Below are 21,345 nucleotides of genomic sequence, written 5' to 3'. Positions count from 1 at the left end.
GGCATGGGTGCAGACTGCCTCAAGCTGGGTGTCCTCCAGGGTGTGGGGATGTCGCATGTCAAATTTCAACACAGCTGGCTTGTTAGTGAGGTAGGGCCAAGCTGGTAACCAGACCCAGAACCACCATCGTCCCTTCTTGTGTCTTACAGGAATGCCCTGGTCTGCAGCCATGATCACCTGACTCTATTCCTGACCTTGGTGTCTGGGCTGGAGTTCATTCGATTCGACCTGGATCTGGTGAGACACCCTGGCTCCCGCTGCTTATGGGGGCAGAGGAGTGGGTAGCGCGGGAACACAATTTCATTTTTCAGGTCCCTCTCAGGGAGCCTGTTGTCTGTGGCTGAGCCTGAGCAACCCCTTGTTTGTTTAGGTGAGGGAAGGGTTCAGGGTCTGAACAGTGGAATTGAGTGGAATGGAGGTGATTCTCTCATGGCTTATTGAAGGCCAGAATTCCTGGTTCGGGTGACTCCTTCCTGTCTCTCTGTCCCATCTTGGAGAAAAGCCACAGTGCCTGGAGTATTTTAGCACTGAAGTTCTCCTTCATGTTTAGGACATGAGTGTTTGAGAGGGACAAGGCAGATTCATCCCTGTGCCTCCCGGGATCCTGGAGGTGTCGTCAGCTCCATGCTTCCTGGCCTCCCTCTTCACATTCTCTGGCCTCCCCCACTCTCACGCGCTAGAGAAATAGGATGCGGCCCAGAAAGAGCTAAGGAGGCTCCCAAGCGCCTCTCGGACTCGGCTCATCAGGGTGCCTGCAGCTGCCCCATCCTAGTTGAATCACCTTCCCGGGTCCCTACTCGGTCAACCCAGATGTAAAAGGAACTTGGCCACTGAAAAGTAGTAGAAATTGGAGAAAATGAAGGACTCTAATAGTAAAAGACGTTGAGGAGGGGTTAGAAGTCATAGTTGGGTTCTGTCCTCTGTCGGCCTCACGTCCACAGCTTTAGGAGCGACAGCCATTCACATTACTCTTTTTAGGAGCTTATTTATGAATTTAGTACCTTAAGCCCGTTGATTTCCCAAAGAAAAACTAACATGGGAGGGTATGACAGGCAGGTCCGTGGTTCCCAATCCTGGACTCTGTCGTCTGTGGAAAGCCATGTTTTGGGGCCCAACCCAGGCCTCCCGCCACCCAAACCTGCCTTTTCCCCTCTCTCCTCAGGATGCCCCTTACTTAGACTTGGCGCCCTACATGCCTGACTACTACAAACCCCAGTACCTGCTGGACTTTGAAGACCGCCTCCCCAGCTCGGTCCACGGCTCGGACAGCCTGTCGCTCAACTCCTTCAACTCTGTCACTTCCACCAACCTGGAGTGGGATGACAGTGCAATTGCCCCATCTAGTGAGGGTAAGTGGCCCCAGGGCAGAAGGGGGCCCAGCCTCTGAAGCTGATTCTGCAGCCTCTTCAGCCTGGCTGAGTGACGTCCTTCTTGGCTGCTTTTGGCCTGGTGGTTGAAATGTGAAGTTAAACAGGACTGGCCATTTCCCAGGTCTCCATTTCCTCAGGGTCCCTGTGGTGGTAAAAACTGATTCTGGGGATAAAAAGCCACGATGGGATCTTATGAGTGTCAGACCCTTCTCCAGACGGCTACAGCCACGTGCCCAGGGGCAGTTTTCTAAGCAAGGAGGGATTAGCAGTGCGGCTGGACGCTCTTCCCGACATTGCAGGAGTGAATGCTGCCTGCTTTGGGGAGCTGGTCCTACCTGAGATCCTAGGCAGAAAGAGGCTAAGCAACCCCTGGAAGAAGAGAAGGCCAGGTGGGCCCAAAGGTTAGAGGAAAACTTGCCACCGTTTCTCACGAGTCCAGCTGATTTCTGAGTCCCTCCTGCACTCGCCAGTGTGTTAGGAATGATTACACCAACTGCTTTAAAGACTGAAAAAGCATATCTTCACCTCTGGAGGTCATTTTGTTGTCTTGCTCCAACAACTGATTGGAGCAGCCTGGTCTCTTTCAACCCTTAGGCCTCCATGCTCATTTATAAAACTGGCTGTTTCCCCATCTTCATCCCTTGTCGGAAACCAGATCTCTTCATTTACTGCACCCCACCTCACCTCCAGGAAAGGGAGTCTGAGCACAAGTCCAGCCCCTGGAACTGCCTAGAATTTCATCAGCACTGAGACCTTGACCTTCTTCTTTCTTAACTTCTGCTGTGCCGTGGGTCATGTATCCCATGGGGAGGGCAGGTGCTTTCAGACTTGCTATTAGCAAGACTTGCAACGCTCAGCGTACAAGCGGAAGATGGCGGCTCAGTCTCCTTGGGTTGCGCTCATGGGCTGCTTCAGAGAAGTTAGGGATGGGCCTTGAGGAAGCCACCAGACTTCAAGGATGGAGGAGTCCCCTTGAGCCACCTCATCTCACCTGCTGGGTACGGAAGGAAGGAAGGCAAGGGATAGAAAAGAAGGTTAGGTGCAGGGGAGCCCACATTCTTCTCTGCCAGAGCCGCGTTCTGAGGTTGGGAAGGATTGCCCCTGGAGGCCTTCGAGCTCATCAGAGGCTGCCAGGCTAGTGCCCGAGCTGAGAAGCAGCTGGGGTCCTCATAAGTTCACCAGAGGTTGTCAGATAAAATGTAGAGAGTTCAATTTTTTCCTCTCTTGTTTTTTCCCCATGTCTCCCACCCTGTTCCCCCTACCCTCCCTGTCCTTCCACTGCCTGTTTCTAATCTTCAGTTTTGTCCCTCGTTTTTATAGATTATGATTTTGGAGATGTGTTTCCAGCAGTGCCGTCTGTACCCAGCACAGACTGGGAAGGTGGGACAGAGTCCGCTGTTACCCTCTTTTTCTGTTTTGCAATGTTTCCATGCCGAGCTTGCTGCATGACTCAAAATCAGCTCATCATTTATAACAATATCAATGATCATAACAAAGCCAAGTTTGGTGTGCTGATAGATGGAATTCTTCAGTAGGAGAACTTGACCTTTAACCCTAGGCAAATCCCTTCTCCTCGTGCAGGCCTCCTGCCTGTGTACAGTGGCCTGTGGAGTCACTAAGTGACTGCAGTCCCGGGACATGCAGGTCACCCTTCCTCACTCCAATGCCATTCAGTGCATCAGATGTGCCTAGGGAACTGCCAACCTGTGGGGCACGAGTGGCGTGACCCAGCGAGCGGAGACTCGTTCTGGGAGGCACTGCCTTTGAACATGTGGGCTGTGAGCTCCTGTAGGTCAGGTGTGCTCCTGTTGCCAGATGCATCAAGAGGCAAAGGCAGAGGTTTTCATTCCTTCAGTCTGTTCTTAATGGCTTTCTCCCAGGCATTTTTGAGAGAGATTGAGATCCAAGTGAAAGAAATTGCCCAAGCATGGCTGAAACTTCCTACAGGGAGATTCTCTTTGAAGTTTTAAGGCAAATTAAAATGAAGTCTGCCAACCTCCCCATGCTATCCATTAGGCAGCAGCAATGCTTGGGCATTTTTCTGCCCGTGACCCCACTTCTGGGCTTGTGAGAATTCATAAAGTTATTTCCCATGTTCCCATGATTACTCAAATCATAGGGCATGTTTCTGAGAAGGTTAATGCTTCCTCCTTGAATCTGAGGCCATAAATGGACTCCCCCCCACCCCCATTATTAAAGAACCTCTTGCCCCGTGGGCTACTTCCGCCCAGGGTGGGGTAGGGGGCCCAGCCTCTGAAGGAGGAGATGCTGACCACCCTCCCTGAGCAGGAGGGACAGGCAACTCTCCCATTGCTCCAGAGCTGGCCCCTTTGTTATGAGAGCTGTGATCTCTGAGTAATGGATGACAGATGCTCTTTTTCCAAGTAATGTGAGTATGAAATAGCTTAAGTTTGAGGGAAATAAGATATGGGATTGGGAAAAATAAATTATGTCATCTGTCCAAGATACTAGCATTGAAGAGTCCCATGTTTTAGTTAAGATGAGCGTGAGATCCAGAATTCCATCAGAACATCATTTATCCTCTCAGCCTCTGTTCTTGCAGTGCACATGCTGGGCATTGATTTTTTTCCCCTCTGATTCTAACAACTAACCCCCTTCCTGGCCCAGCTACTTACTGCCTGTTACAGTCACTTAACAAGCAGAGCCTGACCTTCCTCTGCAGCCTTTCAGAGCTGCCTGTGGCCTGAGGACTAACAGCCCAGTCGCACTGCTTGCTCGGGCCGGGCTGGGCTCCAGGCCAGGGTGAGATTTGTCTCAGCAGTGATCTCCTGCTTCCCTGAGTTTCTTGAGCCCCAAAGAATTCCTGAGCCTGCACTGGCAGCTCCCTGGGGAGGCTATCTTCTCCTTAGACCTGGAGGAAAGCAGGATTTGGGGGCAAGCCTAAACTCTGGGCCCTGAGGTGGGGGTAGGGGCGGCCTTTCCATGGTCCTTGGCTCATTTACAGAACTTCTGGGTATCCCAGCCTTGACGCCCACTGCATCCAGACATCTGCTCGCTCACCTTTCTGGACTCCTCCCAGAAGCAACTGCAGATCCCCAGGGGCTGGAACAAGAACTCGTGGGCTTTGCAGGAACCTTCTTTGAGGCTGAAGGGCAGAATTTTTTTGCATCTGAGAACTAAGGCTCTAGGGTCCCAGGACATCTGAAGAAAGTCTCATATATTGCTAGTGTTTTCCTGGCAGAGCTGGCAATTGCTTTTAGCCTCCTCCTTTGTCCTTCTATTAAAAGACAGTGTACTTTTTCAAAAAATGGATGATGTGCTGTGTCAGCAGACAGCTGCCCAGTGGTTTCCAAGATCCCCCAGGCGGTTGACAGCAGGTTGGGATGAGGCTGAGGGTGGGAAGCATGTTTGCCACGGCTCCTCTGGGCAGATAATGGCCAGCAGGATGTGTGTCAGCTGGCTAATGGAGCATGAGCATCCTGTGTCCCTTGCCATTAACTCTCACCCAGGCTGTTATCTGCCACCAGATAAATGCCCTGCGTGCTTTCCATGCTGGTGCTCCTCCTCTCCATGCCCTGTTCCAGGGACCTGGGGTGGGTGATGGGGCGGGGGCCGGGGGACAGTTAAACCAGCTCCTCTCTAGAGGAGCAGCGTCATCCCCCACCTGCCTTCTCCGTAGGCTGGAGCCATGGGTAAGAGTGTCACCCAGAGAGGACCAGTAGGCAAGCTGAGGTCTGAGTGAAACTGAGGTCTCAGCTCCCACCTTAAAGGGGCGCCTGGTCCTGCCCCCCCAGGGGTGTGCTGGTGAGATGTCAGTGATGGTGGGGTGTTAGGGAGAGAAGCAGCCACTGAAGGGCCCACGGGGCATCTGCTGGGGGGCAGCCACTCGACACACCTTTCTTCTCCCCTTTGTATCTCATTCTCTCTACTGTGCTCTGCGTCCTTCTTTCTACCCTTCCCTGTTGCTCCTCACCCTTTGGGCTCCCTATCTTATCTTCTCAGCCTCTGCCCCCGACTCTGTATCCCTCATTTCCTCTTACCCCTGTTCTCTTCTTCTGTTCTTCTCTCTTCCTTTGTCCCTTTTTATCTGCCTCTGTGGGGAACCCTTCAGAAGACTTTGGATATCTCAGCCCTGTCAGGGGTGTGTGGTCCTAAAGGGGCTGCCAGGTACCCCTCTAGCATCCTGTGACGCAGGGCTCTAAGATTTGCTTGAGAGGTGTGCAGCCTGTCTCCTTTTGAGGCATCAACGTGACCATCTCTGAGGGGCTTCAGTCTGGAGGCTGCTTAACCTTGGGCTCTTAACTGGAACTGAGCCACATTGCCGTGAGCTCTCGAGAACTCCCAGTGGTCGTGATGGCATCCCTCCACGTTGCTCTTAAAGCACAGATCCCATGTCCTGTTGGCGTGGGGCTCCCACTCCTGAAACAGGGCCACCCCTATCAGATTTCCCTGGGAGGAACTCACTTGCCTCCCTCATGAGATAAGGCATGCTTTTGGGGCCTGGGGTCCCCAGATGGTATCTGAAGGGCTGTCTCCTGTTTCCTGTTCTCTCAGATGGAGACCTCACAGACACTGTCAGTGGCCCCCGCTCCACTGCCTCAGACCTGACCAGCAGCAAGGCTTCCACCAAGAGTCCCACCCAGCGCCACAATCCCTTCAATGAGGACCAGGCAGAGACTGTGTCCTCCTCTGACACCACCCCTGTGCACACCACCTCTCAGGAGAAGGGGGAGTCCCACGCCCTGGACCTGCCAGACACCTGTACAGAGCTCGAAGTCATCAGGTCAGCAGGGAGGGGCCCCGAGAGCAGTTGGGCGAGCATGCTGGTGTCCATCCTGTCCACTCCTAGCATCACTTTTTAGTCCATGCAGACTGGCAGCCCCCCTGAGGGAGTTGGACATCTTCTTGGAGACTAAGCACCCCTCCCCTCCTTGGTAGTTCTTTGAGCAGGAGGAAACAGAGGACCCGAGCCAAGAAGGCAGGTGGCACAGGCAACACCTGTGGCTGCCTCCTGGGGCCATGCCCAGGAAGGAAGGTCATTTGTCCAGTCCACCCAGGACCAGAAAGCACCTTCAGACTGGTTTTCTTTCCAAGGGAGTTCTTGGATGTTAATGCACAATTCTGAGATTTGTACTAATTCTAGTTCAGCATGGCTCATTGAAAGAAAAGTGTCTTCATCATGTCGACAGGGACATAGAAGGGAAGGAGAAGGAGGGTGACAAGTTGGGAAACTTGGTCCAGAGCCTCCAGGGCCCCCTGACCTCCCCTGGCTCCCGCTCTTGAGATTCTCCACTGAATGAGAAGATGTGCATGTCAAACCTCCCAGAGGCTGCTGCCCGAGGCAAGGAGAATTGCTCCCCAGTGACTAGAGCCAGGAGTCCCACTGCCACAGGCTGGTTTGAGTCCAGAGCAGCTTGAACCATTCAGACCCAGGGGCACTTAGCCAGGCCCACTCCAACCAACTTGGAACCGAGGAGTAGGGGCCCGGCATTTGAGCCCAAAAGACTTTGAGTACATTCTGGTTGAATTATCCATGATGATGCATAATGGGAAGTGAGGTCAGCTTAGGGCCCACTGCCCACATCCTCAGGGGAAGGCTCAGTAGAGGGGCCATTGGTCTGACCAGCCATGGCCTGTTTTTGTTCCCTAGAGCACAGCCAGCTGGAATTCATAGGACCTGCTCAGGGGTTCCTCTGGCCACTGCCCTCTGTGCCTTCCTCCAGCTGGTTCCTGCTTCTGCCAGTAACAGAGAATACCTTGGAGCATGACTGCTGCTGCCCCCTGGCCTGGGGCCTCACGCTTAGCACTGGATCACTGAAGCTCTGGCTGTGCCCTCAGAGGTCACATGCCTAGGATCACCCCTTTTTTTTTTTTTTGAGGAAGATTAGCCCTGAGCTAATATCCACCGTCAATCCTCCTCCTTTTGCTGAGGAAGACTGGCCCTGAGCTAACATCCATGCCCATCTTTCTCTACTTTATATGTGGGACGCCTGCCACAGCATGGCTTGATGAGCAGTGCAGAGGTCTGTGCCCAGGATCCGAACTGGCGAACCCCGGGCCACCGAAGCGGAACGTGCGAGCTTAACTGCTGCGCCACCGGGCTGGCCCCTAGGATCACCTCTTTTGACCCAGCCCATCTAATTTCCCTCACGACTGTGGTGCTCAGGTGTTAAATCTCTCCCCATCACTACTGTTCCAGGGTCACCAAGAAAAAGAAAACTGGTAAGAAGAAGAAGACCAGATCGGATGAGGAAGCAAGTCCACTGCACCCAGCCTCTACCCATCACACCTGTGCCAGGCGGGAGGATGGTGACAGCCTTCTCAGCAGCCCAGGCCTTGGGCAGGGCTCACCAGACACCACCTTTGCTTCCCCCCAGGAGGAAGGAGAGGGGCCCAGCAGCACAGCTGAGAGCAGCGAGCGCTCAGAGCCCGGCCAGATGGACCTGCTCATCCCTGCAATGAAGGATACCTCCATGGAACGCTTGGGGCAGCCCCTGAGTAAGGTCATTGACCAGCTCAATGGGCAGCTAGACCCTAGCACCTGGTGCTCCCACATCGAGCCCCCAGACCAGTCCTTTCGGACCGGCTCTCCGGGGGATGCCCCGGAGAGGCCGCCATTTTGCGACTTTAGTGAAGGGCTTTCAGCCCCAATGGACTTCTACCGCTTTACCGTCGAGAGTCCAAGCACTGTTACATCAGGTGGCAGCAACCATGACCCTGCAGGGACTGGCCAACCGCTGCATGTTCCTGGTAGCCTTGAGGCTGCTGGCCAAGAAGAAGAGGGAGCAGGAGAGGGACAGACGCCTCGGCCCCTAGAGGACACTCCGGGGGAGGCTCAGGAGCCAGAGACCCGGGAACTAGAGACCCAATTACCCCTGGTTGGTGAGGGGCCTGTGCCTGAGTTGGGGCCTGGGACCCAGGAGACTCTTTGCCAGCTCAAGCGAGACCAGCCCAGCCCATGTCTGAGCAGCGCTGAGGACTCTGGGGTGGATGAGGGGCAGGGCAGTCCTTCTGAGATGACCCATTCGGCAGAGTTCAGGTGAGCAAGGCTGGCTGTGCTGCTCGAGTGAGAGGTGCTGCTGGTCCTTGAAGCAGGGGACTTTGGGCATCTGTCCGCTAAATAAATTAAACACAAGTCCCCGAAGACCTAGCCTGGGCTGGGAGGTAGGAAGGGGTGTGATCCTCCCCTCCGACACTTTGGCTCCTGGGGTGGGGCAGACCCTCTCCAGCCATGCTGCTTCTGGGTCCTGTGTCGCCTCTTCTGCCCTTGCCCCAGCCTGACACCTCGCCCTCCCCATACTTGTCCCTCTCACAGAGTAGACAACAATCACTTACTCCTGCTGATGATCCATGTGTTTCGAGAAAATGAAGAGCAGCTCTTCAAAGTAAGTCCCAGGAACTCAAGAACTGAGCAAGAGCCAACACCGTGCAGGGGCAGGTGGGACGGGCCGCTCACAGGAGGGAGAGTGTGCTGCCCCGGGAGGGCAGGAGCCACAGCACCTGACCTCTCTTTGCTCTGGCCCTCAGATGATCCGGATGAGCACGGGGCACATGGAGGGCAACCTGCAGCTGCTATACGTGCTGCTCACAGACTGCTATGTCTACCTGCTCCGGAAAGGTGCCTGCCGCCCCCAGGCTCACAGGCTGAGGATGAGGCCGCCTGCCGCCCTTTCCCCATGTCCCCCACCCCCTGAGGGTCTCTCGGCTGCCTGGTGGGTGGTGACGAAAAGGCACTCCACAGAAGGTGTAGCTAGCTGTCCCAGCAGCCCCAAGACATGAGGTGGGGGCCTCCCCTCCATGTGCACCCCATGTCATTCTCCTGCTCCACTTCAGATCACAGGGCAGGGACAGGTCTTCTCTGAGAGAGGGCTCAGGTCTTAGGGAATGGGGCAGGGGGAGGCAAAAGAGGCCATTAGGGATAAGAGGCATTGGGTCTCCTCTCTCAGGAGCCACAGAGAAGCCATACCTGGTGGAAGAGGCCATTTCTTACAATGAACTTGACTACGTATCGGTGAGTTCAGGCTCCACGGCTGGTGTACACTGTAGGGCAGGGCTCCTCGGGCCACCCACCCTCAGAGCTGCAGAGCAAGGCACAGCCCCTGCCTCTGTCCCTCGGGTTGAGCGTCAGCTCATCTCTCAGAGCAGCTTCCGTACACGATGCTGGGAATCAGAACCAAGCTTGAGGACACCTCTTCCTCTGCCATATTTCTGACCATCCCTCCCTAACTCATGCCAGGGTCCCAGGCCTCTGGGGCTTTACCTCGTGGTGACCCCAGGATGTGCTTCCTCCCTCCCCAGCCAGTGCTCAGTCTGGCCATGGCTGCCTCTTCTGCCAGGCAGCAGCCAAGCCCCATGTGTATGTGAAGGTGTGGTTTCTGGCAGGTGGGCCTCGACCAGCAGACGGTGAAGCTGGTATGCACCAACCGCAGGAAGCAGTTTCTGCTGGACACGGCTGACATGGCCCTGGCTGAGTGAGTGACACTCTGCCCCTTCAGAACTGGAGAATCAGCATCTGCCACTGGTGGGGCCGTGTCCTGGACTCCCCGCCCTTTGGGGGTAGAGGGTGGGAAGTGGGATACAGAGAAACAGAGAACAGAGATGTTCCCTCTAGAACCTGCAATCTGGTCAGAGGCAGGGAAATGAACAGGCACACTGACCAGTTGACTCATGGTCAACCCAGGTGACCTACATAGAGGAAGGGGGCTGGCACGAGTTACCCAACAGGAAAGGAGGCATGAGCCCAGCTGCTGGGCCACGGCATGCCCCCACATACGTCCATGTGAAAATTGTGCATAATAATATTGTGTCCTTGTACCAGTTTTGCTGCATCACCCTGTCCAGTCTTCGCTCACTGTCAAAACCCAAGGTCCCTTGGCCACTGGGAACAGTTAGACCTTTTCTAGGTCACTGTTTAATGACCAGGGACTGCTGCCACACCATGGCCCTACCCAGTGCCCTGAGCTCTGGTTCCAGCTAGGTCCCTCCCCCAAGTTTCTGTGACCCCTCCAGGCCAGGAGTCTTCTGGACTAAGCCCTTTCCACTTGAGGGGTAGGGGCCCCCAGGCCTCTGACAGCAGACCCCATTCCCTTTGCAGGTTCTTCTTGGCTTCTTTGAAGTCAGCCATGATTAAAGGCTGTCGGGAACCACCCTACCCCAGCATCCTGACTGATGCCACCATGGAGAAGCTGGCACTGGCCAAATTTGTGGCCCAAGAATCTAAGTGTGAGGTAAGAACCTGGGGAGGACGGCGGTGTCGTCCCTGACACGCCAGCCCCAGTATTAGAGTCAAGAGGTGCAAAGAGATATCTTTAACACTCCTCCATCACCCACCTGGGAGCGGCCCTCCTACCCCTGGGTCCTGGCCCCCTCCCCACTTGGGTGTGTCCTTGCTCACAGCAGCCACTCCTGGTGCTGGGCTGTCGGTGAGCCTGGCCCAGACTTCACTGCTCTGTCCGCTGCCCCCTCCCCAGGCGACCGCTGTTACTGTGCGCTTCTACGGGCTCGTGCACTGGGAGGACCCCATGGATGAGTCCCTGGGCCCCGGCCCCTGCCACTGCTCACCCCCCGAGGGCACCATCACCAAAGAAGGCATGCTGCATTACAAGGCGGGCACCTCCTACCTGGGCAAGGAGCACTGGAAGGCTTGCTTCGTGGCGCTCAGGTGGGAGCCCCCACCGCTGCGGCGTGGGCCTGGCCTGGAGGTTGGGCTGTCAGCTCACTGGGGACAGAGGCCCAGGGGGACATCTCCCTCCTCCACAAGCGCTTTGGGGCAGACATACACTGGGATAGTAGAGCTTCTCTGTAAAGCCAGCCATCTTTGGGGCCCAGGGGGTCCCAGAATGCCTCAGGTATAGACCTGGCCTGGGGCTGCCAAGCCTTAGCTGTCTCCAGGTCTGCCGAGGGGCAGCATCCCCTCCCTTCCATAGGAGGCAGGCCCCTGGCCTCCTTGGTCGCTAGGGTTCAAGGCCCTAGCTTGTGGGGGGTCCCTGGGATCTGGGCTCCGCCTGGCCCCCGTTCCTCGGACAGGCCTCATCCCTGCCATGTTGTGCCCCTGCAGCAATGGGATCCTCTACCAGTATCCCGACCGCACCGACGTCACCCCGCTGCTCTCAGTGAACATGGGGTGAGTGTCCGGGTGATAGAGGGCTGGACAGGTGTCGGGTCTGACGTCACTGCCTGAAGGTCAGGGCTCTGGCTGAGGCTGGGGCCCATGGCTCCTGTTCTCCCTGGCTTGAGCTGGCTCTCCCTCTTGTCAGTTCAGCCTGCCCCCCGCAGCCTTGACTGGTGCCCTGAAGTGTGCTGAGCACTGAGGGCTGCCGGAACCCACGGGAGGGGAGGAGGAGAGGCTCCCTCTCAGGGAAGCAAGAGGAGCTCTTGCCTGGAAAGGGTTCAGTTTGATAGGGAAGGCAATCCCCGAGGCTGATGGGGGAGGCAGTCCCTTCCCTGGGAAGCTCCTGACCTGATGGAGAAGATGAACACACACGTTCTTGGAGAAAACTTCAGGCCCATAAGAAGGAACATGAATGAATGTGCAGAATCTGAGAGGGCCGGAGCTAAGAGCTGATTCTCACCCCTCACCTGGCCATGTTTGGATGTCTAGAAGGATCTTGGTGATTCTGGAGATAAAAGATGTTACACAGAAAGGGGTGGGGCTGCCCAGCAGCTTTAAGCTTCTCCTGAAAGGCGTCTGGACCACCTTCTGGTGTCCTCCAGCCCTCAGGACTACAGGGCACACCCTCTGTCTACAGGCCTTGAGCCAACCCCAGGGGATCCCACCCCATGCCACCCCTGCCTCTTCGCTCCCATTTCACCCCTCCTCCTCTGGCCCAGGGGAGAGCAGTGCGGTGGCTGTCGGAGATCCAACACCACGGATCGGCCCCACGCCTTCCAGGTCATCCTTGCCGACCGGCCCTGCCTGGAGCTGAGCGCTGACAGCGAGGCTGAGATGGCCGATTGGATGCAGCACCTCTGCCAGGCCGTGTCCAAAGGGGTGAGCCCCTCCTGCCTCCACCATGCCCCTGGCCTCCGACCCCATCTGGGATCCCCAGGGGCCCTTCCCCATACCCACAGCAGTCATGGAGCAACCTGTGAGGACCAAGACAGGACCAAGACAGCAGACCTCCAGGGAACAGCCCAGGAGCAGACCCTGGAGCTCAGGGCCACCTGTGGCCTAGACACTCCCACTGTCACTCCTATCCCCACCCTTACTCCTGAGGTGGGCAGAGCCTGCCTGACCACTGGAGGATGGGGCAGAAGGGCTGGCTGGGCCCTTGGAGTGGGGAGCTCTGGTGCAGACCTGCCCTGGAAGGCCCCAGCTGGCCTCTCCCCAGCCCCTCTGCCGATGCCCTTCAGGTCATCCCCCAGGGGGTAACTCCCAGCCCCTGCATCCCCTGCTGCCTGGTGATCACCAACGACCGCCTCTTCACATGCCATGAGGATTGCCAGACCAGCTTCTTCCGCTCCCTGGGCCTAGCCAAGCTGGCCGACATCAGCGCTGTCTCCACCGAACTGGGCAAGGAGTACTGCGTCTTGGTGAGCGGGTTGGGGGTGATGGAGGAGGCCCTGCAGAAGGCACACTGTGTCTGCTCACCTGGGCTCCTGGCTTTCTAGGAGTTCTCCCAGGACAGCCAGCAGCCCCTCCCACCCTGGGTCATCTACTTGAGCTGCACATCTGAACTGGACCGATTCCTTTCTGCACTGAACTCTGGGTGGAAAACCATCTACCAGGTACTTAGCTGCCCAGGGCCCTGCAGAGCACAGCCATTCCCTGGGGAAAGGAGCCCCCAGCTGCTCCCAGGACCTGGCCCTACATGGCACAAATGGAGGCAGGAGTGGGGGACTTGGGATCAGCACTGTACCAGTAGCTTTGGGACAGACACGAATATTTAGGACCAAAGGGACAAGACCCTGACTCCCAGTGAGTCTGAGGCTAAAACCTAAAGTAGAGCCCAGGAACGCCATTTCTGACCTTCTTGGTTCCAACAAAAAAGCACAAGTTAAGTGCTTGCGGTGGGGGCTGCAGCTGTGCTCAGATGGTGGGGGCACAGGATTGGCAGGACACCTCTCGTGGCCCTCGGAGCTCAGCACCAGGGTGAGAGGGCACTCATCCCACGCCTGCACGAATGGGTGTCAGCCTGCAGGAGCTCTGGACTTGCCTGAGGCAGGAGAGTAGTTCCAGACGGCAGACTCTGAGGTGCAGAGCCAGTTAGATCGCAGGGCCCTCTGCTTGGGGCCACCTGAGAACTAGGCCTTCCCAGAGGGAGGAAGCTCCGGAGGCGTCACCACCGTCAGCTCGAGCCCCTCCTTGAAGAGCAGGAGAGTTTCGCAACTTGGACAGAGTTCCAGGGTGAGGCTGCATCTGGGGCCGAGGGGCTCCACGGCCCTCACCGATGCCCTCCACACCCCACCACAGGTGGACCTCCCCCACAAGGCCATCCCGGAAGCCTCCAACAAGAAGAAGTTCGAGGACGCCCTGAGCCTCATCCACAGCGCCTGGCAGCGGAGTGACAGCCTCTGCCGCGGCAGAGCCTCCCGCGATCCCTGGTGCTGAGGCAGAGCTGGCTGGCATCCCAGTGGGGCAGGACAGGGGGCACACCGAGCAGCACATACTGTCATGGCTGTGTCAGCGTGCTGGTGGGGGCCAAGCTTCCATCCGAGTGTTCTGCAGCCCACTCCCATCCTGGGTGGCAGAACCACCAAGTGGGGCTTGAGGCAGAGTCGGCCCCCTCCCAGGGGTCCAGAACAGGTGTTCAACCCCCCTTGGTATCCTGCCCGCAGATAGGCACTGGAGAGTGCTGGGGGCAGAGGGTCCAGGCCCTGTGGGCTCTGCAGACAAACGGCCTCCTTCCTGGGGCCACCGCCTCAGTCCACACCATCACTCCGGGATGGTGATGGAATAACATTGACTCTGAGGGAAGTGGAAGGACTGGGAGGGCAGGAACTTCTTCCTCTCCTGGGTCAGGGCCCAGGCTGAGGCTCAGGCTGCCCTGGGGCCCCTGAGTGCCTGGCCAACATTGTTCATTTTTGAACATCCGCCTGGCTGTGCAAGGAGCTGGAACACTAAGATCCCAGTGCATGTTTTCTCCTAACGCCATCCCCAGGCACACTGCTGCTGCCTTCCAGGGCCCGGGGCCATGGACTAGGGGCCGGGCTGGCCCTCGCTGGCTACCAGGAGGCCCTGCATGTCCACGGCCCCCTGCTCTTGCCTCTCCCCAAACCCGGCAGTACCCATAGGACCCAGGAATCAGGCCATCTCCTTCTGCAGGGAGCAAAGGGGAGGGAGGCGAGCTTGGAGAGGGGCAGAGCACCAGCCTGGTGTCCATGTTGGCGCCTCCTGGCTGTCCCCTGCTTGGCTGAGCCGGGCCTTTTCCGAGAGCTTTGTCAGGAGCCCTCTGGGGGAAGGGGTCAGGTGGTCTGGGTTTTGTTTTTTAAAATAAAATAGACATGTTATATTGCCAAGACTTGTCACTGGCCTTTGCCTAGGGTGGAGGTGGGGGATCTCCAGCCCCTCCTCTCAGGCCCCTTTCTTCTTCATCCCACAAATATTCTCCATCAGCTGCTCCATGTGACACTGGAGGGATCCCCGCTGCCCCCATGGCACACACCCTCTGGAGGAGCTCAGGCTCTGGGCGTTTCTTGGCCTGACCTTTGCCTCCCTCCTGTTTCCTGCAGTGGCCAGGGGAGGGGCAGTCATCAGCTCCAGTCCTTGGGCATGTCTGCACTGGCAGGGCAGGGCATTCCTTCCTCCCCAGCCTCCCTAGCCTCCCCAGCTCTGGGGGCGAGTGCTGGCCACTTGGGATAAACCCAGAGAATCCAAGCTGTCCCCAAGGCCTCTTCTTGAGCTGCACCCAGGGGCTAGCCAGAGGGTGCCAAGCCTGCCAGGCCAGGGGGAGCTCTGAGGCCCTCAAGCCACTCAGCACTGCAACCCCCAGGGCCTCACACTTGGGAAGAAAGATTGGACACTGGAAGAGATGGGTGTGGAGGTGACAGAGTGGGGTCCCAGGCAGGGCAGCTCTGCCTCTGGTTTTGATTGGGACTTGGTGACATAGGGTGGCCCTGGCAAGAGAGAGCTGTCTTAGGGCAGAGGCCAAGGTGGGCAGGGTGGTGCTGGCCCCCCAGCTGAGCAGCCTGGTGCCCGATAGCAGTGCCCAGGGGTGGGAGGTCTCTTCTCACCAGGCACAAAGGGCCATTTCCATGCCAGGACCTCTCCTTCAGAGAGCCGCAGCCCCAGAGAGGCAGGACGGGGGGACAAGTCCTTACCGGGTGAGCAACCAAAGCCCCAGGTCACTCCTTCAGGCACAATGACCCTTCCTTCTCCATCTCCTACCCACCCACGGGCCCCCAGGCACGGGGGAGGCAGGCCACATTTTATTGGGTGAAGCTCTGTGCTGGGCACGCTCTTCACACATCCCTAATGCTTCAAAGGACCTCTGATGTAGATATGGATGTCTCTGTTTTACAAATGGAGAGACTGAAGCTCAGAGAGAGGAAGAGACTTGTCCGGGGTCACACATAATAGCAGAACCTTGGCTTCAAGATCAGTTCCACAGGGCTCTGGAGCCCTTCTCTACCTCTACTCTCACTGGCAGTGGGACCACAGACTGGGAGCCAGATTGGAAGACTGAGGCCAGGAAAGGGGAAGTCAGACAGTGAGGGGTGGGAGGGGGGCAGTTGCCCCTTGCCCAGGGCTCTGAGCTGCAGCAGGACTAGCTGAGCCAGAGGCGGGACAGGGGCTGTCTTTGCTTCAGAGCCAGAGGGAGGACAGGAGGACAAGACGGACAGGAAGAGGTGTCTTGGCTGATTGTCACCTCCCCACCCCCAATCTCCCTCCAGTCCCCGGTGACCTTTCCCCCAGATCCCAGGGTCCAGGCCCGCCCTTGCTGGGAGGTGTGAAAAACAAAAGCAGCTGGGATTGGTCAGAGCTGGGGCAGGGGCGTGTCCCAGGCTCTGACTGCCCCAGAGGCTGAGCAGAGCAGGTGGACTCCTGAGATAGACAAGGGCCAGCCTGGCAGCTACCAGCCTGTCCAATCCGGAATTCTGTCCTCCAGACATGGCCCCAGGCCCCCTCGATCGTCGGCCCTGTGGCCCTGCGGGGGTGCAGACAGCCTAAATACCACCACCCCAAAGCTCGTGCCCATGCCCCTGACTGGGGCATAGCTGGCCCCTGGCACAGAAGCCATGGAGACGGTGGCCCCAGCTGTGGACCTAGTGCTGGGCGCTTCTGCCTGTTGCCTGGCCTGTGTCTTCACCAACCCCCTGGAGGTGGTGAAGACACGGCTGCAGCTGCAAGGGGAGCTGCAGGCCCGGGGCACCTACCCACGGCCCTATCGGGGCTTTGTGGCCTCCGTAGTTGCTGTGGCCCGTGCAGATGGGCTCTGCGGCCTGCAGAAGGGGCTGGTTGCTGGCCTTCTCTACCAGGGCCTCATGAATGGCGTCCGCTTCTACTTCTACAGCCTGGCGTGCCAGGCTGGCCTCACCCAGCAGCCAGGTGGCACCGTGGTCGCAGGTGCTGTAGCTGGGGCACTAGGAGCCTTCGTGGGGAGCCCTGCTTACCTGGTGAGTGCCTCGCCTCCCTCCTCCACCACCCTGTGATCCAACTCCCTCCAGCCTCCGCCGCGGCACCGCGGCTTCCCAGCCTGGCCATGGTGGACTGGTGGACTGGTGGACTGGGAGGGGTAGGGCAGACTGGGTGGGGCTGTTCCCTGGAACATCCGGGCCCAGGCCTGGAATCTGGCCCTTGGCCCAGGGCACCAGAGCCTTGCCCTGATCCTCGTTCCTCTGGGGTCCCCACCCCACTGGTCCTGAGCCAGGGGAGGGGGCAGAGGGTGGCAGGAGGTGTGTTGGCTCAAACCCAGCACGGTCGCTTGTCTTCCTGTGTGGCCTTTGCAAGCTAAGAGTAAAAGCTTCTATTGAGTGAGAGTCCCCACACATCCTAGGTGAGGGAACCCCCTATTCTAGGCTGGAAGCTGCACAGTCATCATCTCAGCCCTCAGAAGAGCTTTCCAAGGTGAGCAGACAGGCCTAGAAAAGGTTAAGTATCTTGCCCCAGGTCCCACGGAGATGCAGACCCTGGCCAGCTCCGGACCCTCACCCCCAGCCCTATTCCACACACCTGCTAAGCTGCATGTGTGGGCTCCTGGAGGTGTGGGGGTCGGGGCACAGGGAGGGACGCCCTCAGGGAGGGAGACACACAGCTCATCTAGGTTCTCTCAAGGCTGAGTCCCCAGGCCCTCTGTCATCTCTGCTCTCACAGGTCAAAACGCAGCTGCAGGCCCAGACAGTGGCCGCAATGGCCGTGGGGCACCAGCACCATCACCAGGTGGGGACTATCACTACCCAGCGCTCCCTGGGCTGGGTGGGCTGGATGGGCTCCTGGGCTGGTCAGGGGCTGCCCAGTGACCCTGTGCCCTCTCCCTGCAGAGTGTCCTGGGCGCCTTGGAGACCATCTGGAGGCAGCAGGGCCTGGCAGGGCTGTGGCGGGGCGTGGGTGGAGCCGTGCCCCGAGTCACAGTTGGCTCGGCTGCCCAACTGGCCACTTTTGCCTCAGCCAAGGCATGGGTGCAAGAGCAACAGGTGAGGGGCTGGGGACACTTGCACCCACCCACAGACACACAGGAGTGAGGAAGGCCACCTGCCTCCTTTCTCCCTCTCTGTCTGGCCCACATCACTCCCCGACATCTCCAGCTATACCTCCACACGAGGAAGCCCAGGGGCTGGTGACAGATGTGGCCCCATAAGAAAGCTGGACGGGCCTGGCTTGGGCCCAGCAGGAATGAGGGGCAGCAGTGAACCCTGAAGCTGTGACGGAGCTCGGGGTGGTGGGGTGGGGAATGGCTCGAGGGGCCATTCTCCTCCCCCCCAGCTTTTCCAGCCCCCAGGTGCTGGGAGGGTAGGTTGAGGGCAGCTGCAGGGGTTGGCAGCCTGTACCATCCCCACAGTGGCTCCCGGAGGACAGCTGGCTGGTGGCCCTGGCCGGAGGCATGATCAGCAGCATCGCCGTGGTTGCAGTCATGACCCCCTTCGACGTGGTCAGCACGCGGCTGTACAATCAGCCCGTGGACAGAGCTGGCAGGGTGAGCTGGGGACGGATGGGGAGCATGTGAGGAGCTGGAGAGCACCCCCCAACACACATACACACAGCCAGAGACACACAGACATGTGACATACATGTAAACATGTTAATACAGCTTGTGTGCCCAGCACCCATGTCCCAGGCACATGCTAAGTACTTTCACATCCGGACTTTAGTCCATCTTCACAACCACCTTCATTTTCCTGATGAGGAAACTGAGGCTCAGAGAGATCAAGTGACTTGCCTGAGCTCACGCAGCTGGTAAATGGAGGAGCCTGAACTGGAATCCAGGACCGACCCCATGGCCTCACAGACACACATAGGCCATCAGAGAGGCTGGGGCAGCTTGTGCTCAACACAAAGGTGCCCTCCACTGGGTGAGTTGGGATGCAGTCCACCTGTGTGCCGCTAGCCAAGGTGAGCTCCTTGGCATGGGACTGTGGCTGCCTGGAGGAAGAGACCCCTTTTATTTTTTATTTTATTTATTTTATTTTTTTATTTTTTGAGGAAGATTAGCCCTGAACTAACATCTGCTGCCAATCCTCCTCTTTTTCCTTAGGAAGACTGGCCCTGAGCTAACATCTGTGCCCATCTTCCTCTACTTTACATGTGGGACGCCTACCACAGCATGGCTTGACAGGCAGTGCCTTGTGTGAACCTGGGATCTGAACTGGCGAACCCTGGGCCGCTGAAGTGGAACGTGCAAACTTAACCGCTGCGCCACTGGGCCGGCCCCTATTTTTTATTTTTTTATTTTATTTTATTTTTTAAGATTGGCACCTGAGCTAACAACTGTTGCCAATCTTCTTTTTTTTTTTTCTGCTTTTTCTCCCCCAATCCCCCTAGTTCATAGTTGTATATTTTAGTTGTGGGTCCTTCTAGTTGTGGCATGTGGGGTGCCGCCTCAGCATGGCCTGATGAGCGGTGCCATGTCTGCACTCAGGATCCAAACCAGTGAAACCCTGGGCCGCCGAAGCGGAGCGCGAGAACCTAACCCAAGAGACCCCTTTTAAAACTTCGCAGCCTAAAGGGCCACCTTTTTGTAATTTGCCCAGCTTGGGGGGAGTGCCTTTTCTGATGTGCCAGCAGAAGCCCCATCCACACAGACATACCCATTTGTGCCAGCCAGGGCTCCATGGCTCCTGTAGTGACGTCTGCCCTGTGTCTGTCCCCAGGGCCAGCTGTATGGGGGCCTCACCGACTGCATGGTGAAGATCTGGCAGCAGGAGGGCCCCTTGGCGCTCTACAAGGGTCTTGGCCCCGCCTACCTGCGCCTGGGCCCCCACACCATCCTCAGCATGCTCTTCTGGGATGAGCTCCGGAAACTGGCCAGGCGGTGCCAGCACCAGGACACCTAGATGGGGTCCCTCGCCCCCACATCCTGACACAGCCCAGCACTTGGCAGGAAGCGCTGGCCCACTCCAGCTGGGAATGGCTGTCCCAGAGCCCTGCCACAGGTCTGGGGAGAATATGGACTGCTGCAGTCAACCCAGCCCTGTGGCCCACCCAGAGCCAGAGCATCTGCCCCAAATTACCACCCACTCTGTTCTCCAGAAAGTTCTCATCCCTCTCTGTACTGGGTTACCTTATCCCAGAGCCCTTACTCATTGTTATAATAACTGCTCCGGGGCACGAGCATCTCCACAAGCTGGGTCACTTACGTGCATCCACTTGCTTAGTCCTCGATCAACAGTCTGAGACAGTAAAATCCTTCTACTGATGAGGAACCTCAGGCTCAGAGAGGTGAAGTGCTTTGACCAAAGCCACACAGCTCTGAAGTGGCAGAGCCTGGACTGGAACTCAGCTCTGCCCACCCCAGACCTGTGCCCTTGGCAAGGACCAGGCCCATGAGGGCTGGCATGCCCCTGGGGGATCCCTGTACACATGGGGATGCCCTGGGCTGCACCGTGAGGCCGTGCTGTCATCATCTGTGTTAGTCTGCTGGGGCCACCATCACGGAGTACCTCAGCCTGGGCGGCTTAAATGACAGAAAGGTACTGTCTCACAGTTCTGGAGGCTGCAGGTCCAAGATCGGGGTGTGTGCAGGGCTGGTTTCCTCTGGACCTCTCTCCTTGGCCTGTGGATGGCTGTCTCCTCCCCGTGTCTTCACATGGTCTTCCTTCTGTGCGTGGCTGTGTCCTCATCTCCTCTTCTCATAAGGCCACCAGTCATGTTGGATCAGGGCCACCCTAATGGCCTCCTGTTACCTTAATCACCTCTTTAAAGGTTCTTTCTCCAGTCACCCTCTCAGGTACTGGGGTCAGGACTGCAAGCTATGAACTGGGGGAGACACATTCAGCCCATAGCGTCAGCTAAGGGTTTTTACTGAAGGCCTCGTAGGTGCCCAGCACTGTGGGCTTTTGCACAGATCCTCATGACACTTCTGGAAGAGAGCTCCTGCCATGCCCCTTGTCCAGATGAGGAGGTGAGGCCCGGAGCAGGGAAGTGACTTGCCCAAGGGGAGTGGCAGAGCCAGGTGTCCTCATCCTGGGCCCTTTCCCCGAGCTGCAGCCACGCTCCCCCATGGGTGTGTTCCGAAGGCCCGCATGGACTGTTGTGCTACAGAGGTGGACACCCAGTCCCTGGAGGGGCAGGCCTGGCCGGGTCAAGCTGCCTGAACCACCTTCTCTGCACACCCTGCGTCTGCGAAGAGCGTCTCCCAGGGCAGCCCTACCACACTCCAAGCAAATAAAGTTTTCTATTTTGTTTACTTCAACAACTCTCCCCTGCTGCAGCCTCAGGCTCCCCACTCCTGAGCCCCCACCCTCGGCTCTCTCCTCGGAAAGGAGGATCCACAAGAATTGGGGCAGGCGAGCCCCACCCCGACCTGCCCAGGTGAAGCCTGCCACCTAGTGGACACAGGGAGAGTGGTCAGGGCAGGCTGCCCACAGCTGAGGACCCAGAGCTGGATCCCAACCTCAGGCTGTGGGGGAGAGACCCCCT

At 57.7% G+C, this 21,345-nt stretch overlaps 2 protein-coding genes and 1 long non-coding RNA gene across 4 annotated transcripts in view; 2 read left to right on the top strand and 1 right to left on the bottom strand.

The window, feature by feature from the left end:
• PLEKHM2 (pleckstrin homology and RUN domain containing M2) overlaps positions 1–14,789 on the top strand; it is a 37,410-nt gene extending 22,621 nt beyond the window's left edge. The window contains exons 5-20 of one of the 2 annotated variants that reach the window (XM_014836225.3): positions 150–237; positions 1,163–1,349; positions 2,691–2,750; positions 5,886–6,114; positions 7,531–8,370; positions 8,647–8,716; positions 8,859–8,949; positions 9,278–9,342; positions 9,714–9,802; positions 10,426–10,558; positions 10,802–10,992; positions 11,389–11,454; positions 12,162–12,321; positions 12,684–12,863; positions 12,942–13,058; positions 13,744–14,789. In XM_014836225.3, coding sequence (XP_014691711.2) covers positions 150–237; positions 1,163–1,349; positions 2,691–2,750; positions 5,886–6,114; positions 7,531–8,370; positions 8,647–8,716; positions 8,859–8,949; positions 9,278–9,342; positions 9,714–9,802; positions 10,426–10,558; positions 10,802–10,992; positions 11,389–11,454; positions 12,162–12,321; positions 12,684–12,863; positions 12,942–13,058; positions 13,744–13,881 — 2,704 coding nt within the window. In that variant the 3' untranslated portion in view covers positions 13,882–14,789. The remainder of the gene's footprint in view (positions 1–149; positions 238–1,162; positions 1,350–2,690; positions 2,751–5,885; positions 6,115–7,530; positions 8,371–8,646; positions 8,717–8,858; positions 8,950–9,277; positions 9,343–9,713; positions 9,803–10,425; positions 10,559–10,801; positions 10,993–11,388; positions 11,455–12,161; positions 12,322–12,683; positions 12,864–12,941; positions 13,059–13,743) is intronic. The other variant, XM_070510985.1, reaches the window with a different exon arrangement.
• On the bottom strand, positions 2,230–16,979 carry LOC139045363 (uncharacterized). Its single transcript, XR_011503607.1, has 3 exons — positions 16,884–16,979; positions 4,392–4,476; positions 2,230–2,364 (listed from the first exon to the last, which is right to left on the bottom strand). It is a non-coding gene; the product is annotated as an uncharacterized lncRNA (long non-coding RNA).
• Positions 16,215–21,121, top strand: SLC25A34 (solute carrier family 25 member 34). Its single transcript, XM_014836226.3, has 5 exons — positions 16,215–16,886; positions 17,584–17,649; positions 17,751–17,903; positions 18,269–18,403; positions 19,578–21,121. Exons 1-5 carry the CDS (start codon positions 16,509–16,511, stop codon positions 19,758–19,760), a joined length of 915 nt encoding a protein of 304 aa, XP_014691712.1. The 5' UTR covers positions 16,215–16,508; the 3' UTR covers positions 19,761–21,121.
• The last annotated feature ends 224 nt before the right edge of the window (positions 21,122–21,345 follow it).

Source organism: Equus asinus, chromosome 5 (genome assembly GCF_041296235.1).
Source record: "Equus asinus isolate D_3611 breed Donkey chromosome 5, EquAss-T2T_v2, whole genome shotgun sequence".
Classification (NCBI taxonomy): Eukaryota; Metazoa; Chordata; class Mammalia; order Perissodactyla; family Equidae; genus Equus; species Equus asinus.
Note: the sequence above shows the minus strand (reverse complement) of the source record. Positions and strands in the feature narration are given on the sequence as shown.

Coding starts and splice junctions, on each gene's coding strand:
- SLC25A34 (XM_014836226.3), top strand. CDS start 16,509: ATGGAGACGGTGGCCCCAGCTGTGGACCTAGTGCTGGGCGCTTCTGCC. Junction 16,887..17,583: donor TGGGGAGCCCTGCTTACCTG/GTGAGTGCCTCG, acceptor CTGCTCTCACAG/GTCAAAACGCAGCTGCAGGC. Junction 17,650..17,750: donor GGCACCAGCACCATCACCAG/GTGGGGACTATC, acceptor CTCTCCCTGCAG/AGTGTCCTGGGCGCCTTGGA.